This window comes from Podarcis erhardii (genome assembly GCF_964252035.2).
Source record: "Podarcis erhardii genome assembly, chromosome: 2".
Lineage (NCBI taxonomy): Eukaryota > Metazoa > Chordata > Lepidosauria > Squamata > Lacertidae > Podarcis > Podarcis erhardii.
The window spans coordinates 62,275,729-62,300,386 of record NC_138498.1 but is presented as its reverse complement, the minus strand read 5'-3'; the positions used below and the strand labels follow the sequence as shown (position 1 = coordinate 62,300,386).

The 24,658-nt window shown below is 38.1% G+C and overlaps 1 protein-coding gene across 3 annotated transcripts; it reads left to right on the top strand.

Annotated features, from left to right (window-relative positions):
* Nucleotides 1–3,577: 3,577 nt before the first annotated feature.
* MAPK9 (mitogen-activated protein kinase 9) lies at nucleotides 3,578–23,207 on the top strand. Of its 3 annotated transcripts, none has more exons than XM_081851465.1 (12): nucleotides 3,578–3,766; nucleotides 6,771–6,941; nucleotides 7,705–7,834; nucleotides 8,860–8,918; nucleotides 9,742–9,880; nucleotides 11,594–11,759; nucleotides 12,552–12,623; nucleotides 16,754–16,936; nucleotides 17,822–17,946; nucleotides 19,430–19,493; nucleotides 19,737–19,808; nucleotides 22,674–23,207. In XM_081851465.1, exons 2-12 carry the CDS (start codon nucleotides 6,820–6,822, stop codon nucleotides 22,814–22,816), a joined length of 1,275 nt encoding a protein of 424 aa, XP_081707591.1. In that variant the 5' UTR covers nucleotides 3,578–3,766; nucleotides 6,771–6,819; the 3' UTR covers nucleotides 22,817–23,207. The 3 variants fall into 3 exon arrangements, with proteins under 3 accessions (XP_081707591.1, XP_081707590.1, XP_081707592.1); XM_081851464.1 differs by lacking the exon at nucleotides 12,552–12,623 and adding an exon at nucleotides 12,916–12,987 and having other exon boundaries at nucleotides 3,581–3,766; XM_081851466.1 differs by lacking the exon at nucleotides 12,552–12,623 and adding an exon at nucleotides 12,916–12,987 and having other exon boundaries at nucleotides 3,581–3,766; nucleotides 22,669–22,819.
* Nucleotides 23,208–24,658: the final 1,451 nt, after the last annotated feature.

The window sequence follows — 24,658 nt, the reverse complement described above, 5'->3', positions numbered from 1 at the left end:
TAATGTGCATAAATGTGATTCCTCTTTCTCTTTCCCTCACCAGTTTGTTTAACTTGGTGGTCTTCTACAGTGGAATCTATGCTTAAAACAGTTATGTTCCACCCAGCTTGCAGATACCTAGCCCTTGAAGATAATAAAGAAGTCTGGATAAATCACTAGACTCAGAAGTAAGCCCAAATGGGATTTATTAATGGGCAAAATAGGATTTCAGCTTTAAGTATACAGTTAATATGAAGACTGGTGCAGCTTTGTAAAAGCTTGAGATTATCCCCAGGTTACTACCAAAGCATAGCGTTTGGTAACTGCCAGTGAGCGCTGTAACTTCCAGTCAAGTAGGCAGCAAATAATGTGTGGGTAAGATGCTGGCACTGGGTTGAAAGTGTTATGAGTGTTTATTGCTGCTGGTTGTACTGGTGTGTGTGTGTGTGTAGGGTACACCACTAAGATCTGACTATTTAAATTATAATGCCCAGTTTTTGCACTGGCTCTGTATTTGGTGAGTTTTTTGTCTGTCTTTTCTATTCTATATTGCACGTATTCTGCAATGAAATTCTAACGAGAACCTTTGGTAGCAGTTGTCATTTTATATTCCACTGTGCTTTATTTGTTGTACTTTTTATTGACACTCTTTTTTGCATTAGCAGTTTGTGTGACTCTTTTGGTGATCCAGAGCAGATAAGGAATGTTAGATATGTGCCTGGCTGACTGTATTGCGGAGAGAAGGGATCAATGTAATGTATGCATTACATAGAGCTAGGTGAGCCTGACTGTCCCAGCTGTGCCTACCTGGTACTTAATATGACAGTAACAAGGATTGCAAATTCTTTCATTAGTAATCCAGTGTCCTTGGGTACCAGGGTCAAGGGAGTGCACCTAGTGTTGGGTCATGGATACAGAACAGTGATCCTCACTCCACTGCCCAACAGCTTCCTTAGCAGAGCTAGCTGGAACCATCTTAGTGGTGATGCTGGGCACCCAGCTCTGTATGCCCATACCATCAGAACCACATGTAGCTGGATCAGTGCTGAACTGGTGCCTAGAAGTGATAATAGGCTGGATGAGGATCAACAAGCTGAATCTGAATTTTGGCAAGACAGAGGTACTGCTAGTGAGTTGTTCTCTGGTCTGGGAATTTTTTTTTTAAGAAGAAGGAAAAAGGCGATCATTGGACTACTTTGAAAATACAAATTTCCTTCCCCCTGAAAAAAGGTGGATTTTCAAAGGATATAAAATCCACACATCACCACGATGAGACTGACCCTTTTTTTGTACGCATTAAACCTGCAGAGGAAATAGATTGATATGTCCGTCCCTACAAATGGCTGCCTCTTTGGTGTTTCTGTTCTCCTAGACTTATGCTTGATTTGATTAACATGATCTAAGTCAGAGGTTTGTGTTGTTGCTGTGCTGTTTATTGTGCCTGTTTATTAAACTTTCATTTTTACATTTGCTGTTTGGTTTTAAATATGATAATTATTTTTGCTGATAGATTGCTTTTATTTATTGCTGTATAAACTGCTTTGGGAGTTTGTATGGTGAAAAATGGTCTACAAATGTTGGAAACAAGTAACGTAAATAAAATGGGGACTTCAAAGTTTTTATACCTCCTGAGACCTCAGTGTAACAATATGTTGACAGCTAATTTAAGCAAATTCTGTTATATCTATTGTACAGTGCTTTACAAGTCCGTGCATAAAAATCAGTGATTTTTATGGGAGTTTTATTAATCCCAGATTTAAGGACACTCCCTCAGTTCCGAGGACAGGTTCTGTTACACAAAGTGAACACTCTTCCCCAATTCCTGGAATATAGGGAGTAGTCAGGAGAGCCAGCTGTCCTCAATATTGTGATGCTTCTCTACAGTGTGGTGTTAGTGGCAGCTGTTCTCTTTCTTTTCCCTCAACTTGGAGGTAGAATTTAAGACTAGGTGTGGTAAAAGAACCTCTACTTGCAGGTAGCCTCCATATCATTACAGCAGAGACTGAGCACGAACTAGTACTCTTTCTTTCCTACCAGAGAGGGAAAAGTCAGTCATTATGTGGGTGAGGTTTTTAATGAATGGGGATGAATTAATTGATCCTCTTTTTGTTTCTCTTGAATTATTTGTTGTTGTTGTTGTCCATTCTCATCCCACCTGACTCTTGAGAAGGACAAAAAAAAAAAAAAAAAAAAGGAAAAACAAATCAGCACCCAGGTCTAGTATATTTGCCTGGCTTGGCAAATAGCACAGCTAGGCTATGTAAACACCGCAGTTTAAAGTGGATTAGATGCACCCCATGTGTGCAAGTTCTTTGCGTCTTCATATGGTATTGTCCTTATCCAAGTGGCAACCTCCACTTCCCCACTTTAATAAAAAAAAATTGTTCAGAAGTTACAATACAGTTACAGTACAATAATTTAAAGCCTGCATTCATGCTACAATTGCTACCTAGTATATGTAGTGATTTTAAAGCAACTTTGCAGTGGTTTGAAGGGGAAAATATCTATAGCATGCTGAAGCCTGGGCCACGCAGGTATTTTGCAAGATTGATTAACTGATTTAATGTAATTCATAAAATTTATACACAACTTGAGTGTTTAAAAAACACCCTCAAAGCGGTTTATAAAGATAATAAAACAATATAATCATCAATAAAATCAATAAAAACAACTTTAAAACTTTCAAAAGATAAAATCAGTAATAAACTAAAAACAGATTAAAGCATATATGTCTGCGTAGGCTTATATATACAAAAATGTTTTGGTTCTTAGGGTACTTAATGGGTTTTTTTTTAAAGACATATGGGCTGCAATTTCAAAAGCAGTGTGAGCCTTGTCACCCCACATTTTTGAAGCTGATGCCCTGCCTCCAATATAGTCAGCTGCTTCTAGTAAGCATCTATCGTCTGAAGGAGACCTGAAATACACTTGTTTGGCTTTGAGCACCTTTTTCTTTGAACTTGGTGTGCTTTGTGTGGCTCACAGACCATATGTTGCCCACCTGAAGATTGGAGGCTATGTTTTACTTTTTACACCTAGACATGAAAGGACTTGCTTTTACTGAATGTGCCCAGTTCTGAACAGAGAAACATCTATGTTGGTTAGGGTATATATATGTGTGTATTATGCACACAGATGTAAACACTCAGAAACTGACTTATCGGTATCTATGCCTGGCAACGGAAACTGAATGTATATCACTGTCAAAAATACATTTTTCCAGTTCTGTAGTGGAATGTAATAAAACAATTTTGAACATTTCAACAGAAAGATTTCACTTGTTTAAATTGTATTTTGAATAAATAGTGAAATGTAATCTAAACTCTTTAGTGAGGCTGGTTTTTTTTATTAAACTTGTAAATAGTTTCCATTTTGGTTACTTTACTATAGTATAAGCCAACTAGATTAAAGCTCTGCTACTTACACAAATGCAATATTTAATAAACACTAATCAAATTTACCAAAAGTTTTGGTCATATGTATTAATGATTTATAAGAGAGGCTGATTTGGCATCAGATTAAAGTTTTGAAGTTTCAATCTCCTATTCCTTTCTTACTTTCTTTTTCAGGCAAACCGCAGTTTACCTGTAGATCCATCTATGCTAACTGTGGTTTGTCTTTCCTTCCACACCAGAACTTTAAACCCACCAATTCTGCATTGGAGGGCAAGCACAATCCATACCTGCCAATTTGGATGTTGCAGCAAACTATAGCTGGCTTTGACCTGATAACCATACCATGGTTTGCTATGTGTGAACCAGCTGCAAACGTATAATCATTTGGAAATGTGAGTTACTGGTACTGCGTTGCATGTTCTTTTTTTTCTCCGTACCCTATAACTTTTCTTGAACAGAGCGTTGAATCTAGTTCATATTAATGATACTTCACATAATATGTTGAGATTGGTGGAGGAAGGGGAAGAAGTGATGATGATGATGATGATGATGACGGGACCAGAAAGGCTAAAGAAGGAAAGTTTAACACAAATATTTCCATGAAATTCAGATATGACAGGAGTATTTTGAGATGGTATACAGTTGGGCAGGTTTCTTGAAGTAATCTAGGCCTTATTGCCAACTTAAAACATTGTTTTGACATAGTATAGTCTGGTGGTGTTCACCAGCTTCTGCAATTAATTTTATTTTCCAGTCCTTCTGTATTATGCATGTTGTGGATATATAATTAACTTGAAACACTGTCAAGTTTCTTGAGATGTTTGTTCACATAAATGCAGTCTCTCGTGTAATTCACATTAACATTAGATATAGCTTGTCATCTTATTTTTAAAAGCCGTTTTAAGCCCCTGCTGCCTGGATTTGTTTTGAAATTTTGCAGCACATTCCCCTAGCAGGCAGTGAAATTTCTGTAGTTGGCAGAGTGATCCAAACAAAACAGTCTGTTTGGCTGAGGATAACTTCTTTTTTGTTTGCTTCTAGTGCTGTAACTTAATTCTCTCCTCCCCACACAGATACTTATTAGTATTTTACAATATTTGTCATATTCCAGCAAGCACAATCTAGGAGTTCAAACATTTTCTGCTCATATTCCAGCAAGCACAATCTAGGAGTTCAAACATTTTCTGCTCACCAAACATCCCACCAAGGAGTACAAAACAACTGCTGTGGAAGCAGAAATCTTTCTACCTCCTGCATCTGAACCAGGGTGTGGGAAGGAAGATGTGTTTTGACGCATCTCTTACAACATGCAAGCACTGGCAAACAGATCAGTGCTGCCTGAACTGACTGTGCTGATCATATTCTTAGTCTTCTGCACAAAAATGTACCTGGATTTGGGACCATTGGTAATAATAAAGTAGGAGTGCAAACAAACATCATACATGACATTGTTTGACTTAACATATTTACTGAAAAGTAAGTTCCATTAAATTAAATGGGCCTTATACTCCCAGATACGTGAGTTCAAAACTGAAGAATTGTGGGTTAAGAATTTCATTCAAAAAATGTACAACTTGATAGCAGAGGTGGCTGACATTGGTTTGCGGTTCTTTTGAGGGCTGTATGCCAACCTGAGCCAATTTAACTCATGTACACAAGCTTGCACATGCATGCACATTCACATAGGACACACAAACTCAGAAGGAGGAGGAATAGACTTAGTTCAGGGAGTTGGACTTGATGACCCTTGAGATTCCTTCAAACTTTACAATTATCTGAAATAAGTACAGTGGTACCTCAGGTTACATACGCTTCAGGTTACATACGTTTCAGGTTACAGACTCCGCTAACCCAGAAATAGTACCTCAGGTTAAGAACTTTGCTTCAGGATGAGAACAGAAATCGTGCTCCAGCGGCGTGGCGGCAGCAGGAGGCCCCATTAGCTAAAGTGGTGCTTCAGGTTAAGAACAGTTTCAGGTTAAGAACGGACCTCCGGAACGAATTAAGTACTTAACCCGAGGTACCACTGTACTGAACATAAGTGAAGCGGGGACAGGCAACACACATAAACAAAGAAAGAGAAGACAGACAATGACACAAACTTAGCAGTGTATTTGCTGTCTTGGACAGCTTTGATGTATGAGGGTCATCGGTTGCTCCAGTTCTTCCTTGGGGGGCAAAATGTTAAGGATTAATGTTAATGGGTTAATTCTCTATGAATCAGCAGAGATAACCCATTCCGCACCATGCACCTGCAGGCATCTTGTGACTCTTATCTGGGCTAGTGGACAGATTTGGCAAGTGACTTTGTGTATAAAAGGGCTCAAGGTTACAGCATACTGTGTGGGACATGGTAGGAGAATTGCTGAAGGCTATCTGTTGGAACTATGGATTCAAGTGAAAACTTTTTGAAAAGATCGTCTGAGGAAGAAGTTGGAAAATTTGTGGACTTCAGAAGTTAGAGAACTCTTATTACAGGCATCCCCAAACTCTGCCCTCCAGCTGTTTTGGGACTACAACTCCCATCATCCCTGACCACTAGTTCTGTTAGGTAGGGATGATGGGAGTTGTAGTCCCAAAACAGCTGGAGGGCTGAGTTTGGGGATGCCTGTCTTATCAGCTGCAGGACTTTGAAAGCAACTGACCTTAGGACTTGATTGTGGACTTTAACACAACAAGGACTTTGAAGCAAAGAACCCTCTCTGGGCTCAGAGAGAGAATGCTACTTGTAATGTTTGTAAATAGTGTGTGTTCGTATGTCAGTATTAGCCTAATAAAAACAACTCTCCTAAATGGCTGTTTTCTGCAGTGAGCTTAAACGGCTTAACTGAAGCTTTTTCAGCGCCAACACACAACACCCTGTTGTCTCCTCCTACTTCATCATTGCCATGGGAAGGAGTAAGAAAGCCTCCTATGTTTGAAAAGGCACCCTTCTCTATCTGGTGTGGCACCACTGCTAGAAGATTTTAGATAAGAAATGGAACAGAATGCTTCTTCCTCTGTTCCAAGGCACTTGAAGACATTCTACCCATGGAACTGACTGGAAAAGAATGGTGCTGTGCCAAAAGGAGAAGAGGTAGACTTCTGGACTTCATGGGGCAGCCACTTGCCTATTGTTGCCTGTTACTTGGGACAGGGCAGGAAACCCACACAGAATAGGACATGTGTGCACAGGAAATGCTATCTCAGCTAAGATAGCATTGCATTGATCAGTCATTCTGCTAAAATCACTTTTGGATCATCCATTATGCTAGTCACGTCTCTTAAGTTAGTCATCTAAATGCACATCGTGCTTTGTTCTCTCAGTGGCTGTCTAATTTCTAAAGAGAAATGCTGTTGGCAGCTTTGGGTACATATTTATAAAAAGTTTCACTTTTTTTGGTTCTCTTTCTACAGATCTTGAAAACTGCCAAATCCTGGGAGGAAAACTACATGACACTACATCATGAGCGAGAGTAAATGTGACAGTCAGTTTTACAGTGTTCAAGTCTCAGACTCGACATTCACTGTACTAAAACGTTACCAACAATTGAAACCTATTGGCTCTGGGGCTCAAGGCATTGTATGGTGAGTAGCTACTTATTGGACAAAACTAGTATAAGCATCAAACTGTAATATCTCCAAAATTTTGATCAAGGACTCAAAGTATTATTATTATTATTAGCCGCCCATCTGACTGGGTTGCTCCAGCCACTCTGGGTGGCTTCCAACAAATTAAAATACAAAACACAGTAAAACATTAAACATTAAAATCTTCCTTATATAGGCGTGCCTTCAGATGTCTTCTAAAAGTGAGGTAGTTTTTTATTTGCTTGACATCTCATGGCACATACCTTAATTCCACACATACATAGAAACAACAGAATCTAAACATTATTTTGAAGTACTGTACTATTCTGTGATGAAGTTGAAAATGAACAGAACCTTTAAAAAGTCCTATGTCAGAATAAGAGCTCAACTAAAACAACAAGTTGATTAAAGAAATTATGTAATCTTAACGCCTGTTCTAGAGAAGAATTGTCTCTTAGTTTTTGACTGAGATATAAATGCACCTGCCTTTTAAGAAATTTCTAACTATACTTTGACTAATGGAACAGGATGAAATGCTTCATTGCATGGAGGTGCTAAAATTAGTCTAGTAATAAGATCTGATTTATTTTTTGTTGAATAAAGTAAAACTTGAGAGGGTTTTCATTTGTGCACTTTGCCCTTCACCTAAAACAAGAAGCAGTTTCCTTGGAGTAACTGAGCTTGTCTGTCATATACCCTGACACCCATGGCTCTGATTTTAAAAAGCTGCAATTAAGATGTTTCTGTTTTAACTTTTCAGTGCTGCATTTGATACAGTTCTTGGAATAAATGTTGCTGTAAAGAAATTGAGTCGCCCTTTTCAAAACCAAACACATGCAAAACGAGCTTACAGGGAACTTGTGCTTCTAAAATGTGTCAATCACAAAAATGTGAGTAATGTTAATTTATATTAGAAACAAGTAAATGTAAAATAATAATTGAATGAATGTCAGATGAATCAACTGGAACGAAAGCCATTATTCTGTGATTCAAATAATTAAATAATTGAGAGAGAGATCAATTTTTGCTCTCTCCTGTACCTCCTGTAATGAAACACTGTAGTTGTTTTAGGACTATTTCCTAATTGCAATGTAGAAGACTAGTTATTCATGTCATATTTCTTTGAAAAGCTAACTAAATTTGGGTTTTTTCATGCAGGTCTCTTTGTGGTCTTTTTGTTGTCTGTAGTTGGCTTTAGGTAACAGTTCTTCGGATAGGAATGATCTATGGCTTACACCACAGATTGGCAACCAATATTTCTAGAAATGTATTAAAAAACAGTCCAGTATGTTTCTCTTTATGACCATTAAAATGACCCTCGTCCCTTCCAATTCTATGATTCTATTATTATTAGCAGGCTTATAATGTATATTTAGTAGCATGTATACTTCTTAGTAACTATTATGTTTTTCTTCAAAAAGCAGTAAAAAAAACCCTTATCGATAGGGTATTGATCTCTTTCCACTGAGTATTTGAACAGGCAATGTGGAAATGTATTTTCTAGGCCTTCTAGCAAAATAATATATCACTGAGATGCAACTGTGCTACTCCCATAATCTAAGAAGTGTCATACTTCAAAACTCTGGTTATTAATTTATCATGGATTTATTATAAATAAAGCTATTCAATCCATTAAACAAATATACTTGATTTATCTCATTTATGTTGAAATATTGATTGTCCCTTATGGAACTTGACAAAAAAAATAGCATTATGCAAACTGAATGAGGATCATGAGTTAGTTCTAAAATATTTGTGAATCACTATGTTAATCTCATTTTTCTTGCTACAAAGCTTCAGGTAAAAAGTTATTAAATAATCTGATCTATATGCTGACATTGCCATGTACTGTTTGATATTTTTTTTTGCAAATGATTGTGATGGTGATTATAATTCTTTTATTTTGGTTTTACAGATAATTAGTCTATTAAATGTATTCACACCACAGAAGTCACTAGAAGAATTTCAAGATGTGTGAGTTTACTTTATTGTGTTTTCTTGATAAATATCCATTTAAGATTTTAAGACCAGATTCTTGATGTTCTCTGCCTGGAAGCAGTTGGCCTATAAATTATTTTTAAAATATATTGTGCTTTTTGGAGAAAAATGCTGAAGCCTTCTTGTAAGCATTGAGACTTATGAACAAAACATAACACTCCCCCCAAGTGTTCATTTCATCATTAGGAGATGGGTTATTGTTTTGTTTTTGTTTTATTATGTGTTCTCATTTTGTATTTTTATGTTGTGACCCACCCTGTGATCTTCGGATAAAGGAAGGTATCCAAATTAAATAAATAAAATAAAAAATAAATTTTACTGGCCACATAACTGACATTGGGGAGAGGGAGTTGCTTTATTTATTTTCCTTTGCTGAAAGAGCAGTCAAACCAGTATCCTGACAATATTTTCAAACTGAGATGTGAACTAATGTCAGTTGAAGTTTTGCCAATTAACTTCAGTGGGAGATTTGTACCCAAAGTAATAAAATAATAGATTATTTGAGTCTGGATTGCTAAAAAATATTTCTGCTAAGAAAACAAAATTGTATAATTGCATCCACTGTAATTTCCATTTTGCATTCCCACAACATGTTAAGCTATGACTTACTGGGGCTGTGCAAACTTGTGGGCTCCTAGACCACCCATATCCTTTTTATGCTCTCACCCATGTTGAGCTAAGCTGAGGTCTGGCTTAGTTTGTTGTCTGTACCTGAGCTTGTGGTTACTATCTCTCATTGCTAACCGCAAGCTGTAGTCAACGTTTGCTCTTGTAAAAAATACTTTTTTAAATGTTTCAGGTATTTAGTTATGGAACTAATGGATGCTAACTTGTGCCAAGTAATTCATATGGAGTTGGATCATGAAAGAATGTCCTACCTTTTGTACCAGATGCTGTGTGGTATCAAACATCTCCATTCAGCTGGTATCATCCATAGAGTACGTAGTGCTATTACAATTGTATCGATAACTGACTTTCATTAATTAACCTCATTAAGAATATTCAGCTATATTTGAAAGGGTTTATTTTATAATGACATGACAATTAGGACTTGTCGTGTTCGATCAATCCCTTTTATATTCTCATACAAGAGGGAAACAAACGATATCCTGTGGTCATGAATTCTGAAGCTTAACCAGATTTGTCGTTCAGTGCCCAGAACTGTTGGGTTTCCACTCCTCACGTTCTACTTTAGCTCATTGCCCTTGCTGAAAAGCCTAGGTTGTCATCCTATACCCACCTAGCTAGGAGTAAGGCTCATTAAACACAGAGAAACCCAGCTCTGAGTAGCCATGTATACAGTTGTACTATAAGTTAACTATACGGTGAATTCTTAATGAGTGGCTGGACATCAACTTCTGCACAGCAGGAGCCTACACCCATTAGCAAAGCTTCCACACTTGCCTTTTTGGGGGCAAGGAGGGATTCTTTAATATTTACTCGTACATATTAAGCAGTATTATTTGCATTAAAACAACTTCTAGGGACTGCCTAATCTCAGATGACCCCACCACAGGAAAGATGCATCCTGGTTCCTAGTGAAAAATGAAGGACAAACTATGGACATTCCAAAGACTAGAAAACAAGACAAAAGCAGGAGAAGGGAAAGCAACAGCTCTTTATGGTTGACTGAAACATTGACAGACGGGAGTAGCTAGGCTGGCTCATTTCACAGAAATCACTTACCGTATTTTTCGCCCTATAGGACACACTTTTCCCCCTCCAAAAAAGAAGGGGAAATGTGTGTGCGTCCTATGGGGCGAATGCAGAGCTGTCTGCAGTCCCAGGGCGAGCGCAGCTCTGCGCAGCCATCTGGAGCGGGGCGCGAAGTTGCGCCCGCCTCCCGATGGCTGCGCAGAGCTGCCTGCTGCCTCGGGTGAGCGCAGCTCTGCGCAGCCATCTGGAGCAGGGCGCGAAGTCGCGTCTGCCTCCCGATGGCTGCGCAGAGCTGCCTGCTGTCCTGGGGCGAGCTGCCTGTATTCCGACGCCCGGGGAGACCGGCGCGACTTACCGCTGGCCTCCCTAGGCTTGCGGATAGCAGGCTGTTCTCGGGGCTGGGATTGGGGGAAGCTCGGGCTTCCCCCGCGCCAGCCCCGCACCTGGGGGGGAAATAATTTTTTTTCTTTATTCCCCCCCCCCAAAAAAACTAGGTGCGTCCTATGGGGCGGTGCGCCCTATGGGGCGAAAAATACGGTAGATGGTACCTACTTATCTTGCTTTGTAACTTTCTAGGAGTGTGAAAGACTTGCTTTTTATTTTATTCTGAGGAAACTCAAAAGTTTGGGCCCACTGCTTGCAGATGCCAGTGAAGGCATTTGCGGATGCCAGGTTGGCAATCCCTGTCATATGTCTCTCTGTGTGTAATTGGCAGAAATTGGCGACCTCCCCTCTCCTATAAAACAGCAGCCAACTGTTGGGTGGGGCAAGAGCTAAGGATAGAGCTCCAACAAACTTAGTTATTCCCTCCTTCCAATAGTAGATGAATTTCACTCTGGAGTCTCTTCCAGCCCCAATGTGTTAACTGGGGGGGAGGGGAAAGGTACCAAGACTCCCCATCCCAGAAACTCTTAATCATGCAGATTCTCCCCCACCCCAAACACAGCACCACCCTATATATTTTTAAACATTTAATTGAATGTATTTTTTCTTAGGATTTAAAACCCAGCAATATAGTAGTAAAATCAGATTGTACTCTCAAAATCCTTGACTTTGGACTTGCAAGGACGGCATGTACTAATTTCATGATGACCCCATATGTAGTAACACGATATTACAGAGCACCAGAGGTTATTCTTGGGATGGGATACAAAGAAAATGGTAAGTTGCAGAACAGAATTACGTCTTGTTGGGTACTTGACCAGTTGTTAGATTTCTCTGTTTCTTGAATGTATTCTTATCGTTTGAGAACTGTGTGTAGTAGGCTTTCCACCACCAAGCATCATGGGGTAATTGCCTGAGGCAGTGCTGCCGAGTTTTCACAGCCTAAAGAACTAGTTTTACCTTCTTATCTTTTAAAATCTCCCTATGCAAAGAGAGATGCAGCTGGTGAGGTAGTGGAGGAGGCACCACTCAGCCACCACCAGCACTAAGCATCCTCTGAGGGACAGGGTCTCTGAAGCTGGAAGCACTGCTGGCTAGTCAGCCTCCTTCATCCCACACCACCTGTCAGTATACAGTATGTTGATAAGGCTGTGGAGATTACCTCATCTCCTAACTCGCTGGCTACAACCTATTATCTAGGTTGCCAATATGGCAATAAAAGGCAATGGTGCATGGTGCTGAGTTTTTCTCTTGGTAGAGCAGAAATGTGTAATGTTGCCTCCCAGATATTCCATTATAAAAATTAAACTCCAAAGGCTTATGGAGGTTTTACTAAAAAATACGCAGTCAGGAAGGACCTCAATCTAGGAAACGCTAGTTCTGTTTAACACTCTTTCAAACCAGGGACTAGTTGGCTATTATTTCAGTTTAAAGAATACTGTATAAAATAGTCTGTGGTGAATTTTTTGTTTGGGTTATTCTGAATAGCTGCCATGAATGTTTAGTGTGTATTGAAAATGTGTTTGTAGATTTGTAACTTTTGTCCCTATTACACCTAACATTTAATAGTGGATATCTGGTCTGTTGGGTGCATAATGGCAGAAATGGTGCTCCATAAGGTCCTGTTTCCAGGAAGAGATTGTATCCTTTATAAGACTTTCATGGACCACAAATGTGAACAGTTGAAAATAAGACTGAAGCGATTTTTGAGGAATTGCCAGACCTGCCTTAATATGGTGGCGTTATATTTTTAATGCAAAATGTTTCTTCGTCAAAAGTTAAAATTTGCATTTAGATTCTTGTCCATGTTGTTCAACAACACGTTAGCAGTTTCATTTTTTTTGCATTGTTGTGTTTTTAATGTAAAAATGTTTTTGTTTTCCACTTTAGTTCACGACACTTCATAATTTTGTCATTTCACTTTTACTTTCAGTTGATATCTGGTCAGTTGGTTGCATCATGGGAGAATTGGTGAAAGGTTGTGTGATATTCCAAGGCACTGATCGTATCCTTCCCTAATAATTTTGAATCTTAATCCACATTTACCAAAGAGTTATTTCACTCACTTATGGATGCAAAATATGCTAATCCCCTGCCCTCATCTTTTTACTGAATGGATCTGCCACACATGTTCAAAATTTGTGATATTAACCAAGCACTTAAACTTTTATTCTCTTCTTCGTCCACATTTAACTTCGGTGTTTGAACATTAATCATTCTTGTTTGGAATTTCATTTTTTTGCAGTTTTAATGGTGCTGCAAATTTCCTTGATGTTATTGGCACTGTTTAAACTGAAAATTCCACAAAATTACTGTTCAAAATTTATTGTTTTCTCTTTTTTTGCATTTCTCTGCACAATGGAAATAGCCTCACAACAGTGGTTTTGTCTTGTCAGTTCTTATCTTATCCTGTTCTCTTCAAAAGGATAGTGAAGGCATGCAGGTTAGAAAAATATAATTCCGAATGCTTAATTTCATGAGATTTTAATGGTTGATCATGTGTTAACCTAATAACACAATTAAATAGAAGAAGCTTGAATTTTCATTTTCTCCCATATATATTATTTTATTCTCTAAAGCCTTATTACCAACCTAACACAATTCTTCATGTATGCTGTGTCTCTTTTAAGTTGCATGTTAACACTAGTTTTCATATTTGCTCTCTTCATATATCTGTGTTTCATGCTTAACAAATTTCTGTGCAGAAAATGCATCTTACTCGTTTGAGCTCCACCAACCTAGTATCTGTTTCCTCTGATCATTACTTTATATTATTGGTTAAAAGTGTTGTTTACTTGAAAGTCAATCTCAGGTGCAATCACAGTCTCTTCAGAAAACACATAATTTAATATATTTCAACAGATACTGGTACTTTTCATGACTGAGCAGAGAGTTGAGAAGGGTCTTAGTGTTGACATCCTAATGCTTTCTTCCCCTCTTTATACCCATATTGTTTTCCATCTTTGTGATTTACATGGAAGCCATGTAAATGGTTATTGTCCCTATTGAAATACACACACACACACACACACACACACACACACACACACAATGTATTGTCAAACACTTTTCTTCCAGAAGTACATATGTGAAAGTTTCTCTTCAGTGCTTTGGGATATTAAAAATACTACAGTGTTCTCTGTTTGCAATATACAGTATAGATCTTAGGCACACCAAGCTATCTGTAGTACCTTATGCACATCCTTTTTAATAATTATTAGGACCATGCAGCTCCAATTTGGGATTCTGAAGGAGTGTGAGGGATGAGAATTGTTTCTTCCATTTTAAATTTCATTTGCTGCAGTTTAACAACTTGAGGGACCTTATAGAAGGCCACATTTAAAGGGACTTACTCATTAATTTCTACTAGCAAGCACTATCTAATCATTATATTTGCATGTGGCCTCTTTGTTCCTAGATGAGAGGCACATTTTAGTAATTTGGATTGTGATTATTGATACTTCTGGTGTGTGCTGTTGAAGATTTATGGTGATGCCCAAAAAACCTCACTTGATATCCGTTTCTGATTAAGCACTTGTCAGCCATGTGGAACTTGATTGTTTTCACCTACGGAGGTATTCCAAAAAGATTTATTTCATATAGACTAGAGTTCTGAATGCACCAGAGAGCAGAAACTGCACAAAATTATTGTTTTAAAATATTCTGGAATTCAGTAATGAAATACATGGTTTGTACAAAGTTTTCTAAGGCTGCAGTTTTATGTCCCTGAAAGTACATCCTACTTAATTAAGTAGTAGTAACCTCTGAGTAGACATGTTTTAGGACTGCGTAGTGAATTAAGGTTCCTTTAACTCTAGATTGGTGGAGTTCTTTAGTAAAATCCATTTATCTATGCAGATCAAGAAGCTGTCTTTATTTGTGCAATTTAGCATGTGATATTTTAACCTTTTATAGTACTTGGTATCAAAATTCCATCTAAATGCATTTGATCAAGCAAGGAAAAACTGAGCAATTAGCATGTTCATCTGTACAGAACATACAGATTCTTTAAACGGATACCTTAATAGCAGCAGTGATGTGGCTTTTTTATTCGGAAAACTACGGAAATGTGCACTGTACTGTAGTATATATCTTCAAGCTAGAAGGATTTTTTTCCTGATGCTTCAGAGAGCTAGCTAATTTAGCATATTTTGCTTGCATTTAGTAAACAAGGCTTAACACTTTGAAATTGCCAAGCTTGTAGTTGCAATTGACATCCATTGATTGTTACTAAATAATTTATGAAATTGATTTTTTTTGCCAGCATACTAAATTTAAGCTATTATAGTAACTAACATAGAGAATCTTATAATGGGATTTTAAATATGTTTTTCACTGTGTCTTTGGTTTAAACGTACATCTGGATTTGCCTTTATGAAGCCTACAGAAGTACGATAAGACATGATGTTGGTCATGTCTTCTCCTCCTAAAAAGAGAAGTATAGCTAGCCTTATATAGCCCCATAGACTGGTACTGTCATTCCAGTGCTGTGCTCACTCAGGTTAAACAGAAAATATTGTGGGTAATGTCCTCTACGATATTGGAAGAACTCATCTGTTCCATTGAATTCTAGTGAGTTCTTTAAAGAAGTGGCAGGGAATTGTGAGGGTGAAATTCTGCCAAACACTTCCATTCTATAAAAGTCGGTGGAGAAAAAGTTATTGAGGATTAAAAATACTATTAAAAGCATGATCTTGCTAGTTAAAATGTACAGCTCCCCAGAAATAAATATTTGTTGGGGAGGAAGCTGCCCCAGTAGGACATGTTATTTTAGGGGTTGAAACTTAATTTTTGGAGATTTCTTCAGTGAAGGGTCTTTAAAGTATGTTTTTGGGTGTGAGGAATTCAAATCTGCTATTATTTTTCTGACTGGACAACATTTAGCTTGGTAAGTCTATATCTGAGGAAGAAGCACATAAACTGCTTTCGGAAAACCAAAGAATTATAATTTTACCTTCTGAATATGTCAGCCAATGCTAAGCAACAACAACATAACTGCAAGTTCTTGGCAATCGTTTTTAATGATTTCAGTGCAGTTCTACACACATTTTACTTACCAAGCACAGCTAAGTTATATTAATTTAATTTAACCAAAATATCTTTTGAAATTCCTAATGAGCACTCTTAATTTTTGTAAGTTGAAAAATCCAACACACCCTGTGGAACTGAAGTATTTTGATTTGGGATTTAGTTTTGTGCAGGGAAGAGGGGCGTAACTGAAGAAGATACTACTTTCAAGTTGATTCTGAAATTTTGTCTCCATGTACCTTTTAAATGCTTAAGTTCAGAATCCACTTGGAGTACATCCTGTGACTACCTGCTAGGTAGTTATCCACATAGGTGACAAGCAGAAGCGTTTCGAAATTCTTCCAGCCCTGAGTAGAAATATGCCAACAAAGTTTGGATCTAACTTGTCTCTCAAGCCATTCCCAACATGCTTCACAACCTTTTGTGAAAAGCCAGTGTGGGATTGTGCTTAGAGTGTTGGACTAGGACCTGGGAGGCCAGGGTTCAAATCCCTGCTCAGCTGTGAAGCTCACCGAGTGACCTTGGGCCAGTTACAGTCTCTCAGCCTAACCTACCTTACAGAGTTGTCATGGGGATTAAATGAAGAGGGGAAGAGCCATGTATGGCACTTTGAGCTCTTCGGAGAAAAAGGTAGGATATAAATGCAATAAATTAAATACATACGGTAGCTAATTCTTGTACTATACATGCTTTTTGGTGGGAAAGGGGGAATACTATTGTTTTCCTAAATGAAACTGTTGCAGATATTGACCAGTGGAATAAAGTTATTGAACAACTAGGTACACCATCAGCAGATTTTATGAAAAAACTGCAGCCTACTGTGCGGAACTATGTAGAAAATAGGCCAAAATATCCAGGTATCAAATTTGAAGAGTTGTTCCCAGACTGGATATTTCCATCGGAATCTGATCGGGACAAACTAAAAAGTAAGATTTCATGTGTGCATTATTCTTGTATTTTCATTTTTCTCAAGGTTGTGAAACAGGCATCATTATTTTTTTGTACAGGCTTTTAATACTTCAAGTTGCATTATAGAGTTTAGGTTACCAGACCAGTTGGTGAAGACAGGAATTACTTAATTTTTTGATTTGGGACATTATAACTGTATGCCATAGCCTATCAGTATATGTTTCTTTGTTTTGGCATTGTTAATTCATGTTTTATTTTGCAATTGAATCATACTACAGTGATACCTTGAGTTACAAATGCTTCAGGTTACAAATTCCGCTAACCTGGAAGAGTTACCTCGAGTTGAGAACTTTGCCCCAGGATGAGAATGGAAATCGTGTGCCGGCGGCGCAGCTGCAGCAAGAGGCCCCATTAGCGAAAGCACACCTCTAGTTAAGAACAGTTTCAGGTTAAGAACGGACCTCCGGAATGAATTAAGTTCGTAACTAGAGGTACCACTGTACTGTCCTGGCAAAAGCCCCATTGTAAGAAACAGCATTCTGTGCTAGTAGAGCAGTAGGAACTGTCAAATTTAAAAATCAAACTAACAAATTTCAGGGATCTTAACCAGAATGCTATGGTAATTGTTTGGGGTGGGGTGGATACTTTTTTCTAGTTGATAAAACAGCATATTCCTGTTGTCTGTCACTTAGCAAAATGCAGATTATCATTTTTTTAATCCACAGTTTACATTAAGCATGTTTATTGTATTGAGTGAATTCCAACATCCTTACTGTCTCTTGTCAAAATATCCAAGACTAAAAAATACCTTATGGTATGTCCTTGTTATGAATATGTATTTTGTACCTTACCTTTATGCTTCAGATCTTCAGCTAACGGTCACCCCCCTTTCCATTTTTTAGCTGGTCAAGCTAGAGATTTACTATCAAAAATGCTAGTAGTAGATCCAGACAAACGAATTTCGGTAGATGAAGCTTTGCGTCATCCATATATCACTGTTTGGTATGACCCAGCTGAAGCTGAAGCGGTAAGTTTACCTTTAAAGTTTATTCAAAAGAAATTATAAGGTTGATGTCACTATGGCAGTGCTACTTACCTTGGTGAAAATCTGAGAGCATATTTAGATTTCTCCTTACACTAGAAAAAGTGTTATATATGCTATGTATGCTATATATGCCACAGTAATTGCAGTGCAGTTCCATAATAAATCCCACCAAGTCACATTTCCTAGTCTTTAAGCCATCCTGTATTTTGCAGCTCTGTGGCAAGACAAAAGTCAGTATGAGAGAGTGAAGAATTTGTATTTATTTGATTCTTAAGAACTGGATAAAAGAAGAAGGGTAGAGGAGGCAGGGGGGAGAATAAACTTGTAATTCAAAAGGTTGCAGAGGCTGCCAACATCCAGTCTCCTTTAGACCTTTTTTCCCTTCTGCGGTGAGCATGAGAGCTGCCCATAAAAAAGGGAGGAAAGCCTGCATTTTAGGATAATTGTGACTGGGCATCAGCATGTCTAGCAAAGAAAAAAAAAAGGTAGCAGGAAATATGGAAGTCCCTGCATCCTTTAACTAGGTGGGGTTTTTTGGATATGAAAAACCATATGGTATATTTGAAGTGGGGGTGGGGCTTAATATTTAGAACTGCAGAATGTTTTCATGTAAAGTTAATGGAGTACAAGGATTCTGCATGCAGCTAAGCACTGGGCTTGAAATTGGAGGATGTTCAGGAAAAATGATTCCAAATAAGACCTGAGTTGGAGCATGAGCTTCTGTCTTTGCGTATAGATTGGCATACTGCTGCTAATCTCATATATGCTAAAATTGTGGGCTTCTCTGTTGTTTCCTATGGGCAGCTCCAAATTTTACCTAGGGGAGGAATTTAGAAGTTCTGTGATAGTAGTGTCCATGGGAGGGAGAGAACCAGCTCCGTGACTAAAAATTCAGCAGCCTATTAAGATCATGTTAGGGATGAGGTAGGGCCACTGAAATATTGCTGAGACTAAATAAGCCTGTTAACGCAAGCTAGGTAGCTATAATGCCTTTTCATTAAATGAAATAAAAAGCACAGACCTCCTTTGTGGGGATTTTTACTGGAAAATTTGACTAAATTGAGTAAAAGTTTAAAAATTGCTTATTCTGTTGAAAACTTGATCATATTCCTGTGCAAATTTTATTGCTAGATAAATTGATTTGTCAACTACGTACAATGATCGATTGACTAAAACTCCTTTATTTGGCTGCTACCCTATTAATTGTAGCATTTACTAATCCTTGTATTCAAAAAAGCAAATTATGCAATAACAGTAGAAACTAGCTTTGATGAAAAGTTTATAAAGAGCCTTTTAAACAGAAACATTCTCTTATGCAGCTTATGTTTGTTTCAATGGGAATAACACATGAGAACTTCCCAGCTCAATAAACGATCGTTTCTTTTTTACACTTGTATTTCATCTTGGGAATTAAACTATGTTTTATTGAATTCAAAGACTTTTATTTTTAACCTTTTTTTTGTAGCCTCCTCCTCAAATCTACGATGCACAGTTGGAAGAAAGAGAACATGCCATTGAAGAATGGAAAGGTAACCATGATTTATTATATGCTATGATGCTAGAGAACCTTTTGTCATAGGGCAACCTATAGATGCTTTATAAACAAAAATTAAACATAAGTATACTTTTACAGTGACTGGGTGGTTATTTGAGATGGAGGGGTTTGCATGAGAGTGCTGTGTCAGATCATAGTAACTGTTTCAAGATTTTAAAAAGTACTCTTGTAATTTTTCTTCTATTTTTCCTTCCTCTGTCATTTCTTTTAAATGTAGAACTAATATATAAAGAAGTAATGGATTGGGAAGAAAGGAATAAGAATGGTTTGGTAAAAGAACAACCTTCAGGTTAGTCATTGATGTAATAGTCTGTTTTTGTCTTCAGGAGTTCTTTGTGCTGTGTTATAAATCTGTTGTCATTAACAACGGAAGTTTCCAAGTAAGTTATGTTGTTCAAATTCTTGTTCCAGTGCAACCTGTTTCAGAATGTGCACAAACACCTAGTAATAAAATAATTGAGCTACATGGAATTATAATATTAATTTCTAGCTGTGGGGAAAGATGATAAAAGAAGTTGAGAGCTGTGGATGGGATGCCTTTTCCCCCTGAAGCACAGGTGAGGAGCCTCTGACCCTCCAGGTGACAATGGACTACATCACACACCATCCCTCACCACTGAGGAATAAAAGTGTTCTCTGTAGCTTTAAGGTTTCAGGAGAGAATAGGAAGTCTTCCCTCATTGCTCTGAGTGACATTTGTATCACTTGTATTCTCTCCCAGCAGCAGGCAGATCCATCATGATGAGAAACAAAAATGGTGTGATCACATTCCATAGAACTGTTCGGGAGCAAGAGCCAGAGTGGTGTAGTGGTTAAGAGCAGTAGTCTCGTAATCTGGGGAACCGGGTTCGCGTCTCCGCTCCTCCACATGCAGCTGCTGGGTGACCCTGGGCTAGTCACACTTCTTTGAAGTCTCTCAGCCCCACTCACCTCACAGAGTGTTAGTTGTGGGGGAGGAAGGGAAAGGAGAATGTTAGCCGCTTGGAGACTCCTTCGGGTAGTGATAAAGCGGGATATCAAGTCCAAACTACTCTTCTTCTTCATCATCATCATCTTCTTCTTCTTCTTCTTCTTGAAAGGAAATTTATGGGGAACAACACCCCTCTCCTTTTTATTTTAAAGTTGTCTGGCAGTCCTGTAACAATGATGAATGGAAGCACTGTCTAGCTTGGCTTGCGGTCCCAAGGAATGTAATGGGGAACGCTGTAGAGGCTCATACCTACTTGACCTTGAAATTTAAATTTTACAAACATGTTTTCTTCATATCAGTGGTGAATGCAGGCAAGATAGCAACCTGGCAGTCTCTTCGGACATTTGCCTGGCATTCTGCTATAGTATAGGCAGTGATACCACAAAATAGGGTGATGTTGGTGGAGATGCACTGATGAATATTTTTAGCTGACACAATTTCTACATCCTTCTCCAGGTAAGAACTTCTCACTGTTGTCATAGGGGACTGCACAGAGACCACAAAAAAGGAAACAGAATTTCTCTTTCCTGTAACTGCTGTTCTAGGAGACAATACAGTCACATAGCCTTTACCTGCTCTACGAACTACAAATATGAAATGAATGAGTGAGGTGCTGTCCCTACATCTTGACTGACATACTTGGTAGCAAAAAGCTTGTCCAGGGAACAAGAAAGTGCAACTAAAGTACCAGAACTCTGGAAGATTTCTCTGGAAGATGTGGCTCATGCACACATCCAATGGCCCAATTCACATATAATGCTTTATTTAATTATTTATTTCATAAAATGTATGCATCGCTTGATTGTAAATTGATGTCAAATATTGCACATGTTTGTACACAATGCCAGGCCTACTCAGGTGTGAGTAGCAGCAATATTGATTTCATTTCAGTAGCAACCAAACTTGGCAAAAGCAAAGACACACTTGACAGAAATCCGCTTCCCAACCATGTGGGAGCAGAAGGATGGCAGGGAGTATGCAAGCCCAGCTTCCTCTTGCTCATGGAAGCTAGTTCACCATGGCCTGGCATTACGAGCAATATCTGAGATTAATTTTCTGTGCAAAAAGTAAGTACAGCACTGGTTCTGTTGTGAAAATTAAGTGCACACAGCGTTGCTTCTAACACTGGCCTAGCCCAGCCTCACAAAAACAGAGTAGGAAGCAAGCATGAAATGCCCATCACTGATAAGTCAAAGCAAGGTTTGGTAGTTAGTAGGCAGACTACAGCAGTTTGCTTTCATCAAGTGAAAAGGAAATGTCTACATTTGGTAGGTAGAAAGTAAATGTTCATATTTGAGAAATGATCACATAGGTTCTTCATTTACCCTTTTGCTCAGTGCATTTGATAGAGGCATTGATTCAATGTAGAGATTAATTTGGGGGCCAACACATTTGTATTTAGATTATTTATTTCTAATTGTTTGTTTCTAATTTGCAGTTTTTGGATTATTATTTTTAGAAATTGATTTTTATTCACCCTGACCAGATGGTTATGAATCCTCTGGAGCAGTATAGTGGCCTAGAATTGCAAACCATGTCCCCCTTTTCCCTAGCAGGAACCTCCAGTGGATCTGCCTCTTTTACAAATGGAAGGGGCTCTTCCATTTATAGAGGGGCACACTAGATCCAGTCTATTGTGGAGTAATGGGTGCTATTTTTTTTTTAGAAAACAAAGATTTCAAAAATATCCGAAGGAAGAAACTGAAATTTCATTTTCATAAGTGTGTATGCTCTCATTCCCAACATACTGACTACATGTTTTCATTTGTTCAAAAGCACAGGGCTTTTGTTTCCTATAAAATATTTGATGTCCTTGAGTAGAAAGCTTGCAGTATTGCATATACATACTCCTTTAAGAAATACCACGGTAAGCCATTTGTGTTTGGAGAAAGAATACTATAAATCCTAAAATATCATCAGTTTGTTTGATTTGATACAATATTTGTATTCCGCTATTTCGACGACAAGCATTGAGTTCAAAGCAGCTCACAATAATCCCAAGGGGATTGTGGGTTGGGGGGGGGGGAGATGGACCATTGTAAACACTATAATATCAAACACAAAAGCACATAAATAATGCAAACCACAATAAATTCACCAGAACAATGAATACAGTTCTGTTAAATCTATGGTTCCAGCCATGTCTTGCCTCAGATTTTCTTATGCTTGGTTTACTTAGCACAGATGCAGCAGTGAATAGCAACACCAGCCCTTCCCAGTCATCATCTATCAATGACATTTCATCCATGTCGACAGAACAAACATTGGCTTCAGACACAGACAGCAGCCTTGATGCTTTGACAGGAACACTTGAAGGATGCCGGTGATCAGCTTTGCAGATTTAACATTGGCAAAGAACTTTTGCTTCTGTTGGGCCTGAAATGCTTGTAAGTTTATGGAACCAAGTCAAGAAACTCCATGTTCTGCATTTTTTTTCCTAAAGTAATGCCTGTGATTTTACTCAGTTGAAATAAGACTATCTGCTTAATAGTGTAAAATGAAAGCAACTTCATATCTCGGGTCGAAACAAATATTACTATACCTATTCTGTTTTAACCTACATCAGGTGAGCAGTTAGAGTAACTCAAAGCTCTAATGAGTTTATGGGCATTCTGTCAGACATCTGAAACGTAATCAATATAAATTTCAAAGAAAAAGAAGAAAGCCATTGTAAGTGGCGTTGAATGTATATCTTTACAATTACATGCATTTGCTATATTAGTGTATTTTGCTGGTATTTTCAGTACTGTAAAATATAGAGGCAGTTGTTTACCTACATAGCATTCTTTTCTCGGGGCCTTTTCCTCTCCACCTCCTAATTTCTGTACTTTTCTATAGAAGAAGCAAACTTGTGAATTCTTGCTTCATCTTTACATCTGAATGTAACTCTGCTTCTCTGAATGTGCTCTTTCAGTGCTTTCATTTCAAGGGGTAAGGTGGAATAAGCAAAACGTGCCATGTGGGAATTTTTCTTAATTCTTGCATGCATTTATGCATTAGTGTGTCTTTTGAAAATAAGATTTTTGGGGTCTTTAAAGCAGTTCATAAAACACTCTTAGAAATCCTGACCCCTTTTTTCATACTCTGGCATTTCCATGGAAAACTTGATTAAAAATGGGGGCATTCAAAGGGGTTGGAGGCCTACCTTGACCCTTTGAATAGACATTAAAATATCTGCTTTTATGGTCTGTATATTAAAAGGGATCTTTACTCCCTATGTATAAATAACTACATCTACATCCAGAATAAATAGAAACTTCTAAAAGAAAGTGAAAGGGGCTATTTTAAACACCGAACTGTATGAAAAGGACTACATTTATTATACATAATTGTGTGTCCCTCGCCCTCTTTCTTTGGCATATTCCAAAGGCAAACACCAGTTTGACATGATTCAGTTTCTTTCTAGCTCTAAAAAATTGTAATTCGTCACACCTTGAGCTTGAGTTAAAACTATTCACCTAGGGTTTAAAATGAAAATGTTTATGTGAATGTGTAGGTGGGTTGCCAGACTAACACTTTGTATTAGACATGGTGGGAGGAACAAAGTTATGAGACAATCCCAGGTGGTGCAACAGGCTTACTGGCAAGCTCTAAACAATGCAGATTTCTGGCTTGGTGATGGACATCTGTTTGTTCCACTGAAAACCAAAGTCAGACTATATATGCCATCGTTCTGCTCTGGCACCAGCACTTTACTAACATCAAAATCTGATGCAAGATTACTTGGAAGTATGTCCTAAGGAATTCAGTGAGGTCTACTCCCAGGTGAGTGAGTATAGGATTGCAGCCTAAATAGATGTTTGTAGGATAAGCACTCTCAGGCAATGGTCCACAAATACATTTTAGAGTAGCTCTATCATGTTGCTGCATTTGCTGCTACAGACTTCTCTTTGAATTTGCTCTTAGGGTTTTCCAGATGTGCATGTAAATTTATTGCTATCTTTTCACTTGAGACTTGCGGCTGAACATGGGAACTGCCTCCCTTAAATATTGTGCTTGAGATGCGAGATGGTATGACATTTGTTTGTGGTAGCTATTTATTATGTGCACCTGCCAGCAGCTGATGAATTGCTGTGATACATTTGTGTATGAGTTGATTTTTGGATGAATGGATTGCCCCGATCCAGAGTGCTTATTCAGGTATGTCATTCATTTCAGTAGAACTTAAT